This window comes from Drosophila kikkawai, chromosome 2L (assembly GCF_030179895.1).
Source record: "Drosophila kikkawai strain 14028-0561.14 chromosome 2L, DkikHiC1v2, whole genome shotgun sequence".
Classification (NCBI taxonomy): Eukaryota; Metazoa; Arthropoda; class Insecta; order Diptera; family Drosophilidae; genus Drosophila; species Drosophila kikkawai.
Window position 1 is genome coordinate 2,493,233 of NC_091728.1, and position 22,285 is coordinate 2,515,517.

A 22,285-nucleotide genomic window follows, 5' to 3' on the forward strand; every position below is an offset into this window, starting at 1 on the left:
AACCAAACCTTGTATATATTTTATATTGCAATTTGATTTTCTCGTTTTTATTGAATTCCGCGCTTGATCAAAGGTATCAAAGGTTTTGTTAATATGGTTTGCAGTACGTTTTTTAAATGCGTTTCTTCTCTCTACACACACATATATATATAGGCTAATGGTTTTGTGGGGATTGAATTCTCCAGATTGCGACTATATAACAAGTTGGTGGCAGCCCATTTAGTCGTGTTGTTAGTTTTAATTCTCATGTTGCTCTTAAGTTTAGGGTTTCGTTTTTATTGGTTTAAAAATAATATTGTTCTGCTGTGACGACGCTAATGACTCTGGCTAGTGACTGTAACAAAACATGCACACAATTCAATTACTAAACGCGTAACTATTAATTCTTTGTTCATTTTATGCTGCTGCTGAGCTTACATTTTAGCCTTAAACGTTCGGTTGTTTTGGAATACTTTCTTTTGCTTGTCGATCTGGTTTAGTTTTAGTTTTAGTTTAGTTCTAGTTGGTTTGCCAAAATGTACGTTTCGGTTTACACACGCATTTTAATACACAATTTTTATTTCCTTTTTATATTTTATATATAAAAACAACTAAATATACTGCACGCATCATTCGATGCGCTTGAATGTTCTCCCCCTGCAAAGGATTAGGGATTAGAAATGGAGGACAGTATTGAAAATATATAGTTCACTCACGTTATAGTTTTCTTTTCCGTGTTTTTGGGCTCGGGCCTGGCACGGTTTAGCACCTTGAGGAAATCCGAGGTTTTTGCACGCATCCGGGAATGAATGTAAGCCTTTGAACACTGTTGGATTTATAAATTATAATATTAGACTAGGTTTCAATTATAAAGTTGTAAAAGAAAACCCACCTTAATGTGGTAGTGCAAATAATCTCGAAACATGTGTATTAGGTTGATGGTATTGTCCCTTGTTTCTTTGTTGGTGTGACGAGGAAAAAGCACTGCATATGATATAAAAATTATACCATTATTCCAACTGCAAATTAATTCTGAAAACGATAAACTCACCAAATGTAACATAGCCAATATTGTCGCCTACTCTGGCATCCGAATTGGCCAATTCCAGGGGCGGTTCGCGGTGCGAGAAGAGCACTTGTGGCGCTGTGTGTGAGGCACGTCGCCCTTCCCTCAATTCCTGCATGAATACTTTGCCGATAATCACATCGTCCTCATCGCGGAAAATGGTGCTAAACACAACGGTGACACGATCGGGCTTGGACTCCACATACCTAACAAAGACACAAGCTGATTTTAGAGTTTCTTTTCATCTCTCTTAAACTTACAAAGTCTCATCGTTGCGATAGTTAATTACTGCCCGCTTCTGGCCCTCTTCACCCTGTTCCTGAAAGTCGAAATACTTCTCAAAGACCGAGGCAAAGCAGTTGCGCTTCAGCAGGCCAATCCGCTTGGCAATTTGCTCCCAGTCCTCGGGAATCTCCTCTAGATTGATAAGTACAGAAACATTGTAGCCTGTAAAGAAGAGTAATTAGTAGTAATTAACTTTTTGTTCAATGCTTAAACTTGGGCTGTCTGCAGACGAACCTTCTTCCGTGTCTGTGAGCAGACTGCCATATTCACGCTTCAGCAACTCGTCGGCTCCATGCTCTTGCAATTGCTTGTAGAACTTTAGCGATATGCTGATCTAAATATTATTTTATTATTAATAACGTTTTCTGGAGTTTGTTGCTGGATTCTTACTTACCCGCACTTTTGTCTTATCGCCATTTACATTGGAAAGGTGATAGAGCACGCCATCAAAGTCTGCTATTCGTATGTCTATCGACTCTGGCTTCAGTCTGCAAATAATAAAAAATAACGGATGAGTTCGATCGCTTATTAGTCATTGTCCCACACCCACCACGTACACAATATTATATATCTTATCGTCAAAACTCGTTTATAAATGATTATCTTTACCAGAAAAAGGAACAAAGCTTCTGAGACTTTTAAAAATTTTGGCTTCTGTATGCACCTTAGATTGTAAACTGTTTTAATTTTATTATTAAAACAATATATTCGATGCCTTTTAAAATATTTGAATAATTTGGGGAGAAACTCACACACAAAATAGGGGATTTAATTCTAAAATATGCCATAAAATAGCTCCCAAAGTACCGATGTAACTTAATTGTACACAAACACAAGTCATCTGTTATAATATAATTAATTATTCAGGATGCCGTTCGTATTTTTAGTTTATATAGGAGAATTTGAGACACAAATCGAATAAATTTTCAAAAGTATGCCACTTTTTCTCCCCTTTTGCAACTATAGTTAAAGATAAGAGCTTTCTAGTTCAGTTTTGTAGTCGAACACAAGTCATCTGTTATAATATGATTGATTATTCAGGATGCCGTTCGCCTATACATTTTTTATTGGAGTAATTGAGACACAAATTCGAGGAACAAACAAAAATATGCCACTTTGACTCCACTCAACCATTTCAAAAATAGTTTTGTAAACAAATGTACACAAACACAAGTCATCTGTAACAATATAACAGATTGTACAGGATGCCGTTCGGGTATCGGGGTTAATCTAGGAGCATTGTAGACACGAGAAAGATGGACTTGAACATGTAAACTTTGTCTCCGGGAAATCAAATGAGAACGTCTTTTAAAAAGTATGTAGACGAACACAAGTCATCTGTTATAATATGATTAATTATTCAGGATGCCGTTCGTCTTGAAAGTACTTATTTTAGGAGCATTTGAGACACATGTTGGGAATCGTATCCAAAAAGTGCCACTTTGACTCCCAAGAGTGGGTCTTCGTTTAGGGTTTGTGCACTTTAAAAACCATCTTTGGCCATATAAGAATGGCAAGGATGATCCATGATGTACGATTACTCTAGGAGAACTGTAGACACGGGAAAGAGAGGCAACTTTAGCATGTAAACTTTGTCTCCGGAAACTAGTAGAACAGTTTCTGGGCGATTGTACACGAACACAAGTCATCTGTTATAATATGATTGATTATTCAGGATGCCGTTCGTCTTGAAAATACTTATTTTAGGAGCATTTGAGACACAGTTTGGGATCGTATCCAAAAAGTGCCACTTTGACTCCAGAGGAAGGGTCTTCTTTAAGAGTTTGTGCACTTTAAAAACCATCTTTGGCCATATAAGAATGGCAAGGATGATCCATGATGTGCGATTACTCTAGGAGAACTGTAGACACGGGAAAGAGAGGCAACTTTAGCATGTAAACTTTGTCTCCGGAAACTAGTAGAACAGTTTCTGGGCGATTGTACACGAACACAAGTCATCTGTTATAATATGATTGATTATTCAGGATGCCGTTCGTCTTGAAAATACTTATTTTAGGAGCATTTGAGACACAGTTTGGGATCGTATCCAAAGGGTGCCACTTTGACTCCTAAGAATGGGTCTTCTTTAAGAGTTTGTGCACTTTAAAAACCATCTTTGGCCGTATAAGAATGGCAAGGATGATCCATGATGTACGATTACTCTAGGAGAACTGTAGACACGGGAAAGAGAGGCAACTTTAGCATGTAAACTTTGTCTCCGGAAACTAGTAGAACAGTTTCTGGGTGATTGTACACGAACACAAGTCATCTGTTATAATATAATTGATTATTCAGGATGCCGTTCGTCTTGAAAGTACTTATTTTAGGAGCATTTGAGACACAAGTTGGGGATCGTATCCAAAAAGTGCCACTTTGACTCCCAAAAATGGGTGGTCGTTTAGGGTTTGTGCACTTTAAAAACCATCTTTGGCCGTATAAGAATGGCAAGGATGATCCATGATGTACGATTACTCTAGGAGCATTGTAGACACGGAAAAGAGTGGAAACTTTAGCATGTAAACTTTGTCTCCGGAACCTTGTAGAACAGTTTCTGGGTGATTGTACACGAACACAAGTCATCTGTTATAATATGATTGATTATTCAGGATGCCGTTCGTCTTGAAAGTACTTATTTTAGGAGCATTTGAGACACAAGATGGGGATCGTATCCAAAAAGTGCCACTTTGACTCCCAAAAATGGGTCTTCGTTTAGGGTTTGTGCACTTTAAAAACCATCTTTGGCCATATAAGAATGGCAAGGCTGATCCATGACGTACGATTTCTCTAGGAGAACTGTAGACACGGGAAAGAGAGGTAACTTTAGCATGTAAACTTTGTCTCCGGAAACTTGTAGAACAGTTTCTGGGCGATTGTACACGAACACAAGTCATCTGTTATAATATGAAGATTATTCAGGATGCCGTTCGTCTTGAAAGTACTTATTTTAGGAGCATTTGAGACACAAGTTGGGGATCGTATCCAAAGGGTGCCACTTTAACTCCCAAGAATGGGTCTACGTTTAGGGTTTGTGCACTTTTTTAAAAGTTTCTGGGTGATTGTACACGAACACAAGTCATCTGATATAATATGATTGATTATTCAGGATGCCGTTCGTCTTAATTGTTATGGGAGCATTTGAGACACAAGTGAAACGATTTCCAAAGTATGCCACTTTTGCTCCCCCAAGGAGATTTCCCGTATAAATAAGTACATAACCCTAGTTCCCTAGACCTATTCTATGGCTACAGATCCCGGAGCCCCAAGCGGGGACTATGATTAACCTGGCTTTCGCTTTCGAATTCTAAGAGGCCGGGTGAGTCAGTTGCATATGATGCACAAAAGATGTGATAAACGAGCTGCAATGAATTAGCCGTATAGTGTACGTGAGTGGGAGGGAGAGGGCGCGCTAAATGATTGGATGAGTGTGTCCCAAGCTTCGAACAACACCCGAAATATCCCCAAGGGAGTGAGCGAGACGGAGCCATTACGAAGCTGATAACGGAATCGACACTGGTGATAACGGACGGGAATGCAGAGGGTAAAGTAGATAAGGCAAAATGGTGGAGCCGCAATAGGGTCACATATTACGGCACTGCGAAAGTTAGGGCAATGGGGGAATAGAGAGGACAACTTACCCGGCCTGGGCATTGCGGTATTTGACCAGAAGCGTCTCCTCGATAATCCGATTATTGATTTCCAGCAGGATCATGGTTGTTGTTTAACTTTATTTTCGCCAAAAGCGATGACAAATTTTTATGACGTTGGCGCTGCTTCTTCTGCCGCCGCTCCCTGCGCTCTTTCTGCGCTAACTGTTTCTTCTGCTGCTGCTGCTGCCGCCGCTGGAGCTGGCGGTGTGTGTAGGAGCGAGACGGGGCGCTGCTCCAACTCACCAACACTGGCGCATCACGCCCGTCTTTATGTGTGTGTGCAAGAGTGTGTGCGGCGTATTAATGAATCAACAACAAAAAATGGGCGCTGATGTCGGCTTTTTTGGTCCGTCACACACACTCTCACTCACACTGGCGAATTCCAATGCTCACCCACACACACACGTACGCAAACCGCAGCACTGCCACAGTTTCGCAGAAAAACGACTTTTGGCTGGCTCCCTGGGTCAAATTTAAAGTGCAGGTTCCCCGCTTTGCTGGGCGTGCCGTAAAAAATAGGTCTCGGACCGTAATACTTATTAAATTATAACAAAACGTGGGTGAAAACGAAGCACGCTGGAGGTGGAACTCGGACACGGTATCGATGGCGACGTGACAAACAGATATCGATATTTTGAGAGTATCGATTCTATTTGGACCATACAAAAGTATCGATTAAAATCTCGGCTGTAAAAAAAATAAATAAAACTAAACGTGGCTGGTCCCACTAAAAAAGGGCGCGGTCTTTGAATATTTTTGTACATGACACTTTTCGGAAACATTCCTCGTTTTTATTAGTAAAACAAATAAACATTTAGTAAATATTTATTAATAACTTTTTATTGGCAGTTGTGAGATTCCAGTTCATTGATGTTTGCCGGCAATGTGTTGAATTAGCTTCAATTAGGAAAATTTGATAAAATATTGATTAGGATAAAGACGTAACTCAACTTGTATAGAAACAAAGTGCCTTGCTCCATTATATTGTAAACTTTAAATTCAACGAACTTTTTATCAGGCAGAAGGAGACGGACATATTTTTGTCAAATAAAACTTAATATATGCATCAAAAATATCATAAATAATAGTTTGATAATTTTTAAAGGCATTTTGTTGCTGTTAAAGTCAGCTCTTTTGCACAGAAACAAGTGGTTAGATACTTACACAGGGTTTTTCCAGTGTTTTTTGGCAGCTGTGTCAATTGGCGACAGATCCTCCTTTTGCGTTTTCTTGGCCATAACGCGATTACGCCAGTTATTAAAGGAAACCCTCCATTGCTCCGGCTCTCGAGAACCCTTCGCCGGGACGATGGCGTTTAGTTTTGCAGACACTTGCTGCCACAAAGTGTGCGAACTTGCCTTGAGCTTCACCAAAAGCACGCGGGTTTCTTTCTCGAAATCTATAAATGCCTTCTTGTGGTCTTCTGTAAGGCCTGCTAGTTATAATATATATATTTTATTAGTTAAAAGGTAATTTTTTTAGCTAAATGCATAAAATCTTACATGGACGACCTCTCTTTGACGACGAAGCTACCACATTTGAGACACGTGCTGCCGCTGGCTCTCCTTTCCATGCAAATAAATGTTATAAGTCCATTTGTACATATTTATTTCTAGTTTTAAAGAGGAATGCTTACTCTGCGGTTTTATGTGGATCCTTTTTATACGTATCCTACATTTTTTAGTTACATTTTCCATATTTCTGGCAAAATGCGACCGACTTGCAATCGCCTTAAAAAATATTTAAATGCTTTTACCAACACGATGTTTCGAGTTGCCTATTGTAAAATTTTACAACACTATACACTAAAATTGGCTTATTAAAGCTTTTTTCAAAAGCCAGTAAAGCTCTTTTAAGGCCCAAAGAGTTGGCAACTCTGTTAACTACTTGAGAAATTAGTTGGCGCTGAGCTTTCGAGCGGACAACAGGTGGTCCCAGGTGATCGCGCTTCGCAACGAAAGTGATAAATTCCGAATAAAAACAAAACCCAGAAACGCGCGCGGCTTGTTTGGTTTGTTGTTGTTTTTGTTTGTTGCTTTTCTTGAGCAATTTGCGGTGCTTTTTTGGTGCTGCTGCTGCTGCAACCGCGAGTGAGAGAGCGAGACAAAGCAAAGTTCGAGTTGATTTTTCGGTTTTTAATATGTGATGTTAATACAAAAAATCAAGACAATCGAGAAAACGTGTTTACACTTATAATTCGCTCAAAGAAATTCAAATGGAAGCTGTCGCCCGAGTGCTGATCTTAGTCACCGCCTGCCTGCTGGCCCCAGCCACAGCTCAGGGGTTAGTATAACACACAAACACACACACACCTGGTACTCCCACAGGTGACATCCATGGACATGACATCACTACCACTTGGCACTCCACAAGAAAAACAAATGACTCGGACAACGAACTAGGATAGAAGAACTCCGGGAAGAGATAATGCCGCCGATCTGTAATTAACAACGTGTAATCAAGAAATTAGCCCTGGGCTTTATTACTGTCATAATAAGCTGACAACACAAGAGCGAAGCGAAGAAAAAAATCAAGTTAAGAGATGGAATAAGCCCCAAGCCAACGCGATTTTTATTTATGTTTTTTTTTTTTTGGAGGCGCCTACGCATATATTCAGGCTTGTTAGGGTGATGCAAGGTGCTGCCGGCAAAGGCTGAGATTCTGTTCCAAAAAGGAGATGCAAACCATTGACAAAAACAGAAAAAAAAGATTATATAATGATTATTTTTAGGGCAGAAATGTATATATATGAAAATACAAGGCTTAAGAGTTTAATCTGAACTAAAAATATTTTCTAGGAACTTTAGATAATGATTTGATTGACATTATAGATATATTGTTGTAAGGGAAAATATAAAATAAAACTTGATTTGGAAACTAAGAATTTTTTGGCAAATTACTATATAAAAAGGTATCTTTCGGCAAAGGTAGGAAAAAATAGTTACAAATTCCTTTTTAATATCATTTAATATAAAGCTAAAGATTATGGTTCAGTTTTATATCTAACTAAATTTATAAAAATTGCTTTTAAATATTTTTAAAAAATATATGTTTCAAGATGAGAAAAAGTCTAGAAAAGTTAAAGTTGTTCGGTTTCTTAGACAGCTTCATAGATCCAAGTTAGGTTTTCCATTTTCTTTCTAAAAATTATAAAAATATCGTAAAATGAATTATACAATTATATTCCGTACCATCATCTGTAATTTTAAATAATTTATTGAGTTCTTTAATTAGTTTTTAAAACACTACATTAAGGAAAAGTCTAGAAAAGCAAAAGTTTTATAGATTCTCAGGCAGCTTTATAACTCCACAACTTCGCCCTCATTCCCAACAAATTCACTTCTAAGAAATGTAAATATTTCGGCTACTTTCAACATTCTTTTTTAAACAAAAGAAGACCCAAACTTAGGCAGAAGAATTGCTAAAATATAAACAATTGTCTCGCTTGAATCACCCTGATGCTGGTAAAGCGGAGGTGACACATAAACACGGATTGCCACTTGTGTACTCATTTCCGATGGCTCACGTTCACCTTGAGAGGCTGTGCTGACCGGTCGAGGTGATCACTTGGCAAATTTATACTCCCCAGCCAAGAACCCTGATTGATTGACTCTCCGACACCTTCTGGGGCTTTCTTTCCTGCCTCCAGTGCGATCATTGAGTGCGAGCTATCCATATATGGGGCAGTCATTCAAGGCTGGATTTTGCCAGCTCATGTAGGTGAATTCCGAGCATTGGGAAGTCGGATAGGAACGTCGATCAGCTATGACATCCACCTGGTTACATTCGTTTAGCCAAAGGCAATCAGGTGAAACATCTCCGTGGCAAGTGGAAACTCGAAGCCGCCGCCAATTCAAGCAAAAAAGCGAAATTGTTTAAACAGTTTTTAGTTTTTTTTTGCGAGGAAAACCTGTTTACATTTTTTGGGCTAACAAACGTGACATAAACACAAAAGAAAAAGAAAATAGCTGTTGCTTAGTTGTCGGTGGGAACAGGTTAGGCCGTCGAAAGGCTAAAAACCGATTGGAATTAGAACAGGCCGGGCGCAAACTGTGAATTACGCTGAAAAGCTGGCACAGTTAGGAGACAGTCCGTAAATTTTTCGCAAAAACTAAATTTAATTAAAAGTCTGACAAAAAAACGTACTCCCAAAAACGTAAGCTAAGTGAGTGGGAAAAGCTAAAAAGAAAAAAAAACTTGATGGGGGATCTGAGACTTTTTTGGCAAGCTCTAAATTAGTTTCCTTTGAATAAGGTTTTTTTTTGTATTTGGAAATCAAGGAATTTTATTGCTTTTCAGTCAGAAGTTTGCCATGAAGTTAAGGAATCCTAGTTGACCCAAAAAAGTATATATTAGCATCAACAGCCGAGTCAATTTAGCTTTAAATTTTGTTATTAAAATTTATTGATTATCGTTTTTATTTGGACGACTATTCTCAGCGATTACCTGTTGGAAAATATTAATAATATTAGCTTGTCTAACAACATTTTCTTAGGTAACCTAGCTCAACCCTCTCATAATCTTTAAACTAAATATAAACTTATATATTACACTAATAAAAAATAAACATATTCAAATGAGAAACAAAAAACTCTTCACTCGATTCACAGCTGCAATTGTTTGTTGAAGAAAAAAAAGTAATGCATAAGTAAAACAGACAAAAGCCAACCAAAAGAAAAACAAAAACCCATAATAGTTATAGCTCGAGCCAACTCTGGCGTAGTTCCCCTGACCCCGGAGTCCCACTCCAAGCCATTTCCGACAGCGTTTGATGCTGACCCGCCAGAGTACATTACCCCTTTCTTTTCGGGTCGTTGTGGGGCATTGTCTTCCGTTTTGGGCGCGTGAATGAATAGCAAGGGGAAAGAGATCCAAGTTTCCAGATAGCATAACAGCATAGGTGTAATCCCCACTTATCTACGGGCATTAAATCTCCAACTACTACTCCGTCTCCCTATTTGTTTTTGCTTTTTGTGGCGGCAGTTTTTAATGGTGGAGGTGTTGTGTGACTTGGGCTTGGGGTTTTTGTTAAAAAATATATATAAAAATTAATTGAGAATGTTTTAAATTAATATAAGCTTCTTTAGAGTATTTAAAAAGTAGTGAAAGCTTACTTTAATGTTGAGATCGATTATGGATTTGATGCCATGATCCTTCGGTTTAGTTTCCTTTCTTGATTTTATTATTATAAATTATTCCAGACTGTACTCTATCATCGCCCCAAATACAGTGCGTCCCAACTCACAGTTCCATGTGGCTGTTAGCTTGCACAATGCACCTGAATCCGCCAGATTCAAGGTGGGCATCCTGGGCAGCACCTACACGGACTTTAAAACCGTAGAGCTGAGACCATTTTCCACGCAGCTCTTACACTTTGAGGTGGGTTTTGGTTTAAAGAACTCTCAACCTTAACAAACTCCCCTCACTTCCATCTCATCTTTCGATTCCCCTTCTAGATTCCTGCCCTAAAACCTGATAGATATCGCCTGACCTCCGAGGGCGTTGGTGGCGTTCAATTCACCAATGAAACCCAACTGCATTTCGAGGCCAAGGAGCATACGGTGCTGGTGCAGATGGATAAGAGCATCTATAAGCCCGGCGATCTGGTGCACTACCGCGTCCTCGTCCTAGATGCCAATCTGAAGCCTGCAAGGGCCTATGGACGTGTCCATGTGGATATCAAGGACTCGGGTGATAATATAATCCGGAGCTACAAGGATGTTCGCCTGACGAATGCCATTTACTCGAATGAACTGCGACTGTCGGACTATCCCAGGTTTGGAACCTGGTCCATAGTGGTGGAGGTGTCAGAGCAAATGCACACGCAGACTTTTGAGATCCTGGACCATATCCTGCCCAAGTTTGTGGTGGATATCGATACGCCCAGGAATGCCATTTACAAGGATGGCAAAATAGTAGCCACCGTCAAGGCGCAGTAAGTTTAGAGATAAGTTTTAAATGTATTATTTAATTGATTGATTTCCCTCCTTTAGCTATGCCTTTGGCCAGCCCATTGTGGGTGAGGCCACTCTGTCCATTTACCCCACCTTCTTTGGCTCCCTGCAGCCCTTTGTCAATGATCTCATCACCCGCAAGGTGGTGCCTATCGATGGCAATGCCTATTTTGAGTTTGATATCGAGAATGAGCTGCACTTGAAGCAGGACTATGAGAGGCAGTATCTGCTGGATGCCTTGGTGGAGGAGAAGTCCACGGGCTCTGTGCAGAATTATTCCACAGTTATGACCCTGCACTTGAATCACTATCGGGTGGAGACCATCAAGGTGCCCAGCTACTATATACCCGGGGTACCCTTTGAGGCTACAGTGAGTGTTTAGGGAGAAAATTAACTTTAAATAAATTTAAAATTTCTTCAAAAATGTATCATTTTTCCAGGCTCGCATAGCTCGTAATGATGGGGGTCCTTTGAGGGACTTTAATCCCCAGATTGAAGCTTATCTCACGAATGTCTATGGCAGCAGTGAGATGTACAATCGTTCGTCCTACAGCCTGGATGCCAGTGGCGAGGTTAAAATGAAGTTTACAGTGCCTATAGGAGACCAGGATGAGTTCCATTCCATCATTGTTGATTACCAAGGTGTGATTAGTGAGGTGGGCAAGGTGCCCAGGAAACATCTTCACAGCAGGAACTATATCACAGCCAAGGTGTTGAATGATAAGTGGGTGTATTATTATAATTGTAAATTATATTTTTTAATTAATTATAATATATTTTAATTATAAATTCAAGGCCCACTGTCAACCAGGAGATCTCCGTGGTGGTGCGCTCTTTTGAGCCCATTAAATACTTTATGTATCAGGTTGTGGGTCGCGGCGATATTATACTCTCCCGCAGCGTGGATGTAAGTTGAAATATTCTACATAAAACAATTAAATCTTTAATGTTTAATAATAAATTAATATATATTTTTCCTTAGGTAAGCGAAGGCACTTTTCACACTATCAAATTCCTGGCCTCCTTTGCCATGATGCCGCGTGCCAAGCTGCTGGTTTACACTGTAATAAATGGGGAGTTTGTTTACGATGAGCAGATCATACAATTGCAAGAAAATCTGCTAAATGCGGTAAATATTATAATATTTAAATATAATTTAATAAATTTTAATAAATAATTATAAAAAATTCAATATAAACAAATAACTTGTAAGACTTCCCTTATTAGTAGTTAATTTGTTTCTCTTCTTTTATTTATTTTTCATTATTAAGGTTCAAATCGAGGCCCCCATCCGAGCACCACCTGGCCAGGACATCGACATAGGCATCAGCAGCAAACCCTACTCCTATGTGGGTCTCATGATGGTCGATCAAAATGCCGCCTCTCTCCGAAGTGGCCACGACTTGACCCACCAAAGACTCATGGATGCCCTGCGCTCCTATGAGCTAAGTGATGTCAACTCACCTGTGGGTTCACCTGGCAAGGAATCGGGTGTGATAACCATGTCCAACACCGACTATTTTGTGGAGAAGGAGGCGGAGAGTACTCCTGCCATAGGACGTGAAGCCTCCACGGGTCCTGAGGAGGACAGACTGACCACCGTGCGCAAGACAGACATAGGACCCGCCCACAAGATCGAGGTTAATACTCTGCCACCTGGAAAGGGTCGCTATGCCTTCTCTTACACACCCAAACCCTTCTGGCACAATCCGAGGGTTCATGTGATGAGGCAACCGGCGGACACCTGGCTCTTCCTTAACATCTCGGCGAGCAGTGATGGCAGGAATTCGATTCACCGCAGGATACCCAGCGAGATGACCTCCTGGGTGGTTTCTGCCTTTGCCTTGGATCCGGTTAATGGCTTGGGACTCTCCGCGCCCATGGGAAAAATGGAGACCTACAAGGAGTTCTACATCACCACGGAGCTGCCTTACTCCATCAAGAGGGGTGGGTTTGGAGATTATATATTTAATTTTTATTTATTTATTAAATAAATGTTAAATATTCTCCTTTTAGATGAACTAATAGCCATTCCTTTTGTGGTGCACAACAACCGGGAGAGCGACCTGAGTGTGGAGGTCACCTTTTACAACTCCGCCCAGGACTTTGACTTTCCACAACTGGATCCCAAGGCCACGGACAAGCCAAGTAAATAAATTAATAAAAATAAGCTAAATTTAAAGTATAATTTAATTTATTTTCCAGAAGTCGAGCTCACTAGCCGCCGCTCTCTTAAGGTTCCTGGCAAATCCTCCCGTTCGGTGTCCTTTATAGTCACGCCCAAGCGAGTGGGTGCTCTGCCCGTCAGGGCCATGGCTGCCTCCTCCCAGGCCGGCGATACTGTGGAGCAAACCCTGCTGGTGGAGCATCCCGGAGCCACGGAGCGTGTGAATCGCGGCTTCCTTTTTGAGCTCAACTCGAATGCCAGGAATAGGAGGAACGTGACCATCCAAGTGCCCAGGAATGCCATACCCGAGTCCACCAGCATCGAGGTGTCGGCTGTGGGCGATCTCATTGGTGGTATTGTGGGTAATCTGGATAACTTGATTCTACTGCCCACGGGCTGTGGGGAACAGACAATGGTCAACTTTGTGCCTAATCTCATGGTGTTGCGGTATTTGGGGGTAAGTCGAGGGATGGGTATGAATCCTCAAGAAGATTTTTTAATGTGTTTTTGCAGCGCCTACGCCAACTCACCCCGGAAGTGGAACTGCAGGCCACCAACAACCTGGCTGTGGGTTATCAGAGAATCCTCTACTATCGCCATGAGAATGGAGCCTTTAGTGCCTTTGGCTTGGACGCCAAAAGGAGTTCCACCTGGCTGACAGCCTATGTGGCCCGATCCCTGCGTCAGGCGGCTCCCTTCACCCAAGTGGACAGCCATGTCCTGCAGAGTGCTCTCGTGTATCTGGCCAGTGTGCAGTCCGGTAATGGTGGCTTCGAGGAGCATGGCGATGTCTTTGAGCGGTTTGGCGATGATGGCATTAGTTTGACGGCCTTTGTGACGCTGGCGCTGATGGAGAATGTGGTAATTAGGAACAGGGAAACCTTAAATGAAAGGAAATTAAATTAAAAAAATTAATTTCCCACAAGGATCTCTATCCGGAGTATCGGAATAACATCAACAAGGCCTTGGACTTTATCACCCGGGGGCTAGATGGCTCTAATAATCTCCATGCCATGGCTCTGGGCACCTATGTCCTGACCAGGGCCAATCACAATGCCAAGGCTGCTTTCCTGCAGCGCCTGGACTCGATGGCCATACAAGGAGGTGGGTTTTGCTAGTTAAATATTAGAAAATATTAATTAAATCCTTTCCCAGATGGTCTTAAATGGTGGAACAAGACTGCCCCCGCTGGTGAACAGCAATCGCCTTGGTACAACACCACCCGGAGTGTCAATGTGGAGATCTCCGCCTATGCCGCCCTGGCTCTACTGGAGAACAATCTAGTGGGCGATGCCTTGCCTGTTTTGAACTGGTTAATGGATCAGCGTAACCCCAAGGGCGGCTTTGTGGCCTCTCAGGACACGGTGGTGGGTCTGCAGGCCTTGCTCACCTTTGCCGAGCGCTTTTCCAGTCAGGGCAACAATGTCCAGGTGGGTTTCCACTATGGAGAAGGTGCCGAAACCATTATAAATGTGAATGCTGGCAATTCACTGGCCCTGCAGTCGGTTGAGGTGAGTTTTCACCTTTTATTTTAAATTATAATTATTTAATAAATTAATTAACCTCTCCTTAAGCTACCCAACAACCTCAAGAACCTAAGCATCTCGGCCACTGGCCGCGGCATGGCCTTGGCCCAGGTTAGCTACAAATACAACACAAATGTGACCAGTGCCTGGCCTCGGTTTGTGCTCGATCCCACCGTGAATCGTAACTCTCATGCGGATTATCTCCATCTGTCGGCCTGTGCCAGCTTCGTGTCCGTGGTGGGCGAGGAGGAGCAGCGCTCTAATATGGCTGTGATGGAGGTTAGCCTGCCCAGTGGCTTTGTCGTCGACCGAGACACGCTGCCCACGCTGGAGTCGAGCGAGCGGATCAAGAAGGTGGAGACCCAAAATAAGAACACCAAGGTGGTGATATACTTTGATTACCTGGACAGGCGGGAGGTCTGTCCGACTCTGCATGCCTACAAGACGGTCAAGGTGACGAAGCACCGACCGGTGCCGGTGGTCATGTACGATTACTATGACAGTGGTAAGAGATACTGGTGGTATCTGTGAGATATATTCGTGTATCTAAGAGATATTTCTTGCAGCTCGTCGTGCCCGGCAGTTCTACAGGGCGCCCAAGTCCAATATCTGCGATATCTGCGAGCATGCCAACTGTGGAAATCTGTGCGAAAAGGCCGAGAAGCGAGAGTCCAAGCGGCCGGATGACTACACGGCAATAGCGGGCCATAATTCCAGTCCAGACTCTGTCCAAGCTATGCCTGGAATGGCGACCTTGGTCCTGGCCACGCTTCTCTGGAGAATGTAGTGCTGTTTAGAGGATATTATATTGTTAATGTTAATAACCAACAAGGAAATCGAAGCTTTAACACACACAAAAAACCCACTCACATAGTCCGTAAGCTAGCCGTAATGAATGCCGTGAACTAAACCTGAGCTAAATGTACATTACATCGAAAATGATGCTAAAAGTGTTGCCAATAAAAGTGTTATAACAATTACTAAAAATCTTGGAAAAAGTTGTTTAAATTTTATATATTTACAAAAGTGTTTTTTAGGAACGCGAATATAAGTTACTTCTTGTGATAGAAATTTACAAACATTAAATGACTTAAATATACAGAAAAAATGGAATTAATTTATATATATTTAATTATTTTATTCTCTTTGAGTTCTTTGTTTTTTCTTACATTTTCTACCAAAGTTTATCACTCATCCGCCCTGAGGACTCTGAGAAACCCTTGAAGACCAAATATAACTCACTTCTTTTGACAGAAAAATACAAACATTAAATTAAAATAAATTTTATAAATAGAAATATATATGGCATTCTCCTCCAAGGTTTATTACTCATACGTCCGGAGGACTCTAAGAAATCCAAAGTTCACTCACTTTTTTGACAGAAAAATACAAAAATTAAATGACATACATCTACAAAATAAATAGAATAAATACATATATTCTATATTTATTTATTGTGACATTTTCATCTATTCAGTCGTGTTCGGAGCTTGCCATCTTTCCTTGGAGCTGCTCTCAGCATGCTAATTTCGAGGTGTTACCTGGAGTGACTATCATGGCCAATCCAAATCCAGAGACAAAAGCAAACGAAAAGCAGCCGCCGCGACTGGCAAAGCGTTACAAAAGGGACACTGAGCGTGGCAGATGGAAGACCAAGCACGAGTACATCCTGTCGCTCTTGGGCTATGCCATTGGCATTAGCAATGTCTGGCGTTTCCCATATCTCTGCTATCGCAGTGGCGGAGGTGAGTTTGTGGGGGAGAGAGACCCACTCAGTTGCCATTTCCGGCAGCCACTCAATCCAGCGAACTCAAGAGACAGACACACAAATGAGAGAGAGCAGCGTATGCTATTTTTAGACGCATAGCTTTCGAGAGAAAGCTGGGAAAGCTTGCTGCATTTATGGAGGCCATTTGGACAGCCAGTGGGCGACGCCTTCGATAGCTCAGTTGGTAGAGCGGTGGACTGTAGAGTTTCCGGCGACTTGGTGATGCGAGCAGTGGCAGGACTCTGGGCCAAACAATACCAACGGTCCCAGATAGCGCTTGCTCTTGTACCATCAGGGTTACTGAATCGCGATAAATGTTGAAATCCATAGGTCGCTGGTTCAAATCCGGCTCGAAGGATGTTTTTTTTTTATTTTTCTGTATTTTTTTTTTTAATTAATCTTTGCTCCTTCTCTTTTCTTAGCTGCCTTCTTAATACCCTACATGTTTATGGTCATAGTGGCCGGCATACCATTGTTCTACATGGAACTATTAATTGGTCAATTCTCAAGCACTGGCTGTACTGGGATGTTCCGGCTGGCTCCTCTATTCCGGGGAGCCGGCATCGCCCAGGTCATTGTGAACTCCTACTGTGTGTGCTACTATTCGGTGCTCATCTCGTATCCCCTCCGCATGATCTCCTACTGTTTCTTTAAGAAGGTGCCTTGGAGGGATTGCACGAATTCGTGGAATACTGAGAATTGTGTCAGCGTTGACCAGGTAATATAATATTTTAATTATAAGATATATATTTATATTAATATAATATTTATTCATCTCTAGCTGGGGTATCAAAATCAAACGGGTTTCACTACTTCTTCAGAGGAGTTCTTCAAGTGAGGCTGACCTTAACTTTAACCAAAGTTCTCTCCCTGAAACCCATTTCTTTCACAGCCTGGAAGTGCTTAAGCTTTCCTCGGGCATCTCTGACCTGGGCGGGATGGTGTGGCAGCAGTTGCTCAGCCTGTTCATCACCTGGGTCATTGTGTATGCCTGTCTGGCAGGAGGTATCAAAACGGCAAGTATATCCAGTCTAGATTTTACCAACTAACTAGGACTCCCCTCAACCCCCCACCAGGTGGGCAAAGTCGTGTACTTTACCGTGCCCTTTCCCTACCTGCTGCTCCTGATCCTGTTCGTTAGAGGGGTTTCCCTGCCTGGAGCCTGGGTGGGCATCAAGTTCTTTCTGTATCCTGAGTGGCATCGCCTCCTGGAGCTCAAGGTCTGGGCGGATGCCGCCATTCAAATGTTCTTTGGCCTGGGACCCGGCTGGGGCGGTCTGATCAACATGGCCAGCTTCAGTGATTTCCGGAACAAGCCCAAGTACGATACGTATTTCATAGTTTCGCTAAATGTTTTCACCAGCATCTTTGCCGGCTTCGTGGTCTTCTCCGTTCTGGGATTTCTCTCTTGTAAGTTTGGTGTACTCCTGATTATTTCCTAAAAAAATCTGAAAGATTTTATCCAACAAAAAGACAAGTCTGGCATACCCGTTGAAGATGTAACCACAGGTGGAGCGAGTCTGGCTTTTATCACCTATCCGGAGGCCATTACCAAGATGCCCGTTCCCCAGCTCTGGGGGCTCCTGTTCTACGTGATGCTCTTTCTGCTGGGCATTGACACTGTGGTGAGTTTCGTCTCTAAAAAGAAACTTTAGCATATTACTCTTCCCGGTCTCTGTTCAGTTTGTTCAACTGGAGGCCATTATGTCCTCCATTATGGACGAGATGCGGTGGCTGAGGCGGTACAAGTATGTGATGATAATGGTCACCTGTCTGTTATTCTTTTTGTGCTCCACCATAATGTGCACCAATGTGAGTTGATATCTTAGAGATATTTCTTGCCTTTCCGCCTTACCCTTTGATTCTTTTCCCAGGGCGGCATGTTCATCCTGCAGCTGTTCGATTGGTACTCTTCGTCCTTGTCGGTGTGCGTCATCTGCATGGTAGAGATCTTTATGGTGTCCTGGGTGTATGGCATCAAGAACTTTATGCTGGATGTGGAGTTTATGCTCGGCAAGAGGCCCAGTCTGTATTGGAAGATTCTGTGGCAGTGGGTAACTCCTCTGATTCTAATCGTAAGCAGCTTGTTTATATGGGATGGGATTTAACTTGAACTCAAACCAAAAACTCACAAATTAAGATAAGACTGAGAGTTAAGTCATACTGTAAAGAAAATCCAGAAAAGTTTTTACTACTTTTGATATCCTCTAATAATGCTCCTCTTTATTTTCTTTCAGTTCATGTTCATTACCACCATTGTCTTCATGAGGACCATCACGTACAACAACATTAAGTATCCAGCCTGGGCCATTGTCCTGGGCTGGGCTACTTGCGTGACCTCCGTGATGTTCATACCGCTCTACATTCTGTACATCATCATCCGGAAGCGGTCCACGCTCAGAAGCAGCTTGAAGAGACGCCTCAAGCCCATGGACTGGACGCCGGCGGATCCGGAAGATCGGGCCGCATACGAGGCCTTTCGACGAGAGAGGAACATGCCAGGCTTTATGTCCGATAGCGACTCTGGTGGTAACAAATAGCCACATATATAGTTTTTCGATATATACATATATTTGTAGACTACGTGTCCCAAAATTTGTACAGCCAATATAGGTATTTGTATGGTTGAATCACTTTTAGTTGCATTTAGTTGACCTCCTCGGTGACCTCGAATAGTTGGTGGGTCATCTCGCTGTTGCCCACAAACTCCTCGTACCGCTGCCGGTCCTCCGTGTCCACGGGATACCAATCGGTGGGCCGGCAGGTGCGTTTGAAGCGCTCACAGAAGGTGCCCGAGCTCTGGTAAAGATAGTACAGCCCATAGCCGGGAATGGCGAGCAGGGGGAGGCCCAACAGGAAAAGGGCCAAAACCAGGACTAACACCGAGGAGTACGAGTGCTCGAAAGAGGCCACAAATATTCCCATAAGCTGATAGGAAAAGGATATTATTTTCGCAATAAAAAACTTTAAAAATCGATGACCTACCAAAGTAAAACACAGAATAATTGGCGAGATAAAGCGGAGAATAAACACCTTCCAGGAGGCAAAGGGTTGGCCCAGCATAAACTCAATGTCCCGCTGGAACCTGACTCTTCCGTAGATCCACAGGACCACCAGCAGGAGCAGCAGATGGAGGACACTGTGCGAGAAAATTGAATCAAGGGACAAGGCGGAGAAGCAGGTAATGCCGTGCTGTAAATTGTAAATTGTTAATTAAATTAATTACAAAAAATATAAAAACTAACTCACATTTGTGCAAAAGAGGAAGGAGCACAGGGCAAGTCCTCCAATTAGGCCAAAGGTTACTTCCTGTTTCCGTGCTCGCAGCTGCTCGAACTCGTCGAACAAACTCTGCAAGATGGTGAAGATTTGGGTGGTCTGTAAGGGAATATAAATATATATTTAATAAAGTTTTCCCCTCGATACATGTACAGTCCTCACCATCACTGTAAGACTGGCCATCAAGAGCATGGTATAGTAAATAAAGGTCCACAAGTTGGCCCATTCCATGGAGGCCAGGACACTGGCACTGGACAAATACAACATCCAATGGCTCATCACATGAGTGTCATAAGTAGCCACCTTGACCTCTGCATTCAATAAATTAAGTAAATAATTAATTAAAAATATTAAAGTAAATATTCAAATAAAAACCTTCAAAGTAATGCTCCAGCATGAAGGTAACCATCCCGAAAAGTATGTAAATGAAAACCTGGCCAAAGGAGATGATCCAACTGTAGGCCATGATATTTGTCTGGAACTTGTTGAAGCTGGACAGCGTCATCACACTGCCCCAGCCGGCTCCAAAGGCGTTCAGAACCATAATGAATGTGGATCCTATGCCCCCCAAATCCTGCCTATGCGGCGTTACATAACGGAGGAGTCCATTGATGGCTCCCGGCAGGAAAAGGAATCTTACAAGGCAGACTAAGAGCAGGCCCAGTGTTCCCAGAACCATGTATCTGGAAAGTTTACCAAACTTTGCCGTCTCCGAAAACTTGTAGAAGATCAGGGCAATCAAGCCCCAGACCAGCACAAAGTATCCCACAAAGTGCCAGGAGAGTTCGTAGCCTTGGTCGCTCAAAGAATAAGAATCAAGGTATTCCATTTTCTCAAAGTGGCTTCTAAAAAAATATATTTAGTTGAGGTAAAGAATAGATTAATAAATAATATATATACATACATAAAATATTACTATTACTATTCAACTTTAACAATCAATTCACATTTTATAAACAATTTGCTGACATATAATTGAAATTTAAAGCCCCCAAAGCATATTTAATAAGCAGTTTATATTTCCACAAGCAATAGAGCTCTGGTTTTAAACAAAATATTCATAATAACAATTTAGATATAAACAAACAAAAAACCCACGAGAGCTAATAATGAGCCTTGAAACAGCAATTAAGTTTAATTCGTGCTCTTGCATAATATTTAATAAAGCTTTTCATTTAGAAAATAAACTCATTCAATTTAATTTGTATCAAGCCGGCAAAATAAAAGCCAAATAACTAAAATAATTTGCTTTTACGATAAATTTGAATGAAAAAACTTACTGAAAATACATAACCGAGGGAACATCGAGTATTTTAATATAAAACGTTTCGTTCAAATCGCTGTACTCGCTGTCTAAGCTCTCTTTTCCGTCGGTTACATTGCAGATCTAGAAAGTTTTATAGAATAAAAAAATAAAAAATAAATATATAAATTAGAATTCAATTAAATTAAATTAATTTTTCCAACCGTTGATCTGTCTGAAGATTGATTATGCCAAGAATTCATGCCCTCGCAGCTCCAGGGCATAGTGGGTCTCAAAGAATTGATTATAAAGACCAGGGGAACCGCCGCAAAGATGCCATAGTATATGAGCATGGAGAGGGTGAGGAAGCCACTGACATAGCCCATTCCTGTAAATATTTTAATATATTTCTTATATATTTTATATATTTTATTACAAGTACCTTTGAAGAAGGGCGACAGTCGAAAGGCAGAGATGAAGCCACTGCTGGAGAATTGGCCCATGAAGGAGTGTATGACCAAAATGGGCACCAGATAGATTACCATATAGACAAAGTAGGGCAACATGCCAAAAACTGAAAGGTAAATAAATAATAAATACATTTTTTAAATATTTACAAAGTGAAAGAAATGTGTGTAAAAGAAGAATATATCAAATAAGACTTAAAACCCTTCACAATCATAAATAAAAAACATTTTTAAAATAATAAAACATCAAATATAAATAATATAAAAATATATATTTATACAAAAAGACACCTGCTGATCTTAAATATATGTAAAATTTGATTAAAATGAAACTCATATAGACTTTCTGGCATTCTGTCACATCTATAGGTAAATAATTTGAATTGACAGAGCAACGCCCCCAAAAAGATTATACTAACCCTGGGCGCTTATCGCTCTCTTTGATATATTCAATATGTATTATTCTAAAATATATACTATACTTACTGCCCATATCGAAGAAGAACCAATATGAGGCCGTAAACAAATCCAGTTTCAGGGCCAAGCCAAAGCAGGCGAATAAATAATCCGTTGGCTTCTCCCACTTTCCTCGATTCTGGTCGGGACTAAAGGGCTTTTGCCCAGTGCCATATGATGTCTCGTACACCATATTTGTGGAGCTCCTTCTTTAGATATTTTGTAGATTTTTTAAGGGCTTTCTGGCGGCTTTAAATAATATATATATATATGGTTTTAGGTACTGCTAGCGATCCGCGTGCGCTGCTGCTTTAAATTGACGGACTAATTAGTAGAACCGATGCCGGCGCACTGAATCCGATTCTGACGGCAAGCCGCTGTTTAGCTCATCCCAGTGGATACCCTGGGCTTGAGTATTCCAGCTTGATGATTAATTGGAGCAGAGAAA

The 22,285-nt window shown here is 41.5% G+C and overlaps 5 protein-coding genes and 1 non-coding gene across 7 annotated transcripts; 3 read left to right on the forward strand and 3 right to left on the reverse strand.

Annotated features, from left to right (window-relative positions):
* Window positions 1–9: 9 nt before the first annotated feature.
* Arpc2 (Actin-related protein 2/3 complex, subunit 2) lies at window positions 10–5,578 on the reverse strand. Its single transcript, XM_070283319.1, has 9 exons — window positions 5,371–5,578; window positions 4,966–5,243; window positions 1,725–1,818; window positions 1,565–1,664; window positions 1,306–1,492; window positions 1,031–1,251; window positions 872–963; window positions 696–805; window positions 10–636 (listed from the first exon to the last, which is right to left on the reverse strand). Exons 2-9 carry the CDS (start codon window positions 5,037–5,039, stop codon window positions 609–611), a joined length of 906 nt encoding a protein of 301 aa, XP_070139420.1. The 5' UTR covers window positions 5,040–5,243; window positions 5,371–5,578; the 3' UTR covers window positions 10–608.
* A 212-nt stretch (window positions 5,579–5,790) lies between these two features.
* LOC108079594 (uncharacterized) lies at window positions 5,791–6,739 on the reverse strand. 2 transcript variants are annotated; one of them, XM_041776028.2, is made up of 4 exons: window positions 6,614–6,739; window positions 6,480–6,542; window positions 6,142–6,409; window positions 5,791–5,874 (listed from the first exon to the last, which is right to left on the reverse strand). In XM_041776028.2, exons 1-4 carry the CDS (start codon window positions 6,672–6,674, stop codon window positions 5,871–5,873), a joined length of 396 nt encoding a protein of 131 aa, XP_041631962.1. In that variant the 5' UTR covers window positions 6,675–6,739; the 3' UTR covers window positions 5,791–5,870. The 2 variants fall into 2 exon arrangements, with proteins under 2 accessions (XP_041631962.1, XP_017029429.1); XM_017173940.3 differs by having other exon boundaries at window positions 6,142–6,412.
* A 151-nt stretch (window positions 6,740–6,890) lies between these two features.
* Window positions 6,891–15,448, forward strand: Tep3 (Thioester-containing protein 3). The gene is made up of 15 exons (XM_017174045.3): window positions 6,891–7,260; window positions 10,179–10,356; window positions 10,434–10,912; window positions 10,971–11,301; window positions 11,372–11,655; window positions 11,727–11,838; window positions 11,914–12,060; window positions 12,203–12,878; window positions 12,948–13,079; window positions 13,137–13,555; window positions 13,612–13,959; window positions 14,025–14,202; window positions 14,254–14,609; window positions 14,673–15,129; window positions 15,191–15,448. The coding sequence occupies exons 1-15, from the start codon at window positions 7,193–7,195 to the stop codon at window positions 15,409–15,411; spliced, it is 4,386 nt and encodes a 1,461-aa protein (XP_017029534.1). The 5' UTR covers window positions 6,891–7,192; the 3' UTR covers window positions 15,412–15,448.
* A 583-nt stretch (window positions 15,449–16,031) lies between these two features.
* Ntl (Neurotransmitter transporter-like) lies at window positions 16,032–19,025 on the forward strand. Its single transcript, XM_017174061.3, has 9 exons — window positions 16,032–16,369; window positions 16,815–17,110; window positions 17,174–17,226; window positions 17,285–17,408; window positions 17,469–17,802; window positions 17,866–18,017; window positions 18,076–18,204; window positions 18,267–18,467; window positions 18,630–19,025. The coding sequence occupies exons 1-9, from the start codon at window positions 16,180–16,182 to the stop codon at window positions 18,930–18,932; spliced, it is 1,782 nt and encodes a 593-aa protein (XP_017029550.2). The 5' UTR covers window positions 16,032–16,179; the 3' UTR covers window positions 18,933–19,025.
* Window positions 16,559–16,750, forward strand: TRNAY-GUA (transfer RNA tyrosine (anticodon GUA)). Its single transcript has 2 exons — window positions 16,559–16,595; window positions 16,715–16,750. It is a non-coding gene; the product is annotated as a tRNA-Tyr (tRNA).
* Window positions 18,942–22,176, reverse strand: LOC108079665 (sodium- and chloride-dependent glycine transporter 1). Its single transcript, XM_017174062.3, has 9 exons — window positions 21,868–22,176; window positions 21,357–21,488; window positions 21,139–21,302; window positions 20,952–21,058; window positions 20,047–20,516; window positions 19,834–19,982; window positions 19,642–19,770; window positions 19,378–19,584; window positions 18,942–19,320 (listed from the first exon to the last, which is right to left on the reverse strand). Exons 1-9 carry the CDS (start codon window positions 22,028–22,030, stop codon window positions 19,039–19,041), a joined length of 1,803 nt encoding a protein of 600 aa, XP_017029551.1. The 5' UTR covers window positions 22,031–22,176; the 3' UTR covers window positions 18,942–19,038.
* Window positions 22,177–22,285: the final 109 nt, after the last annotated feature.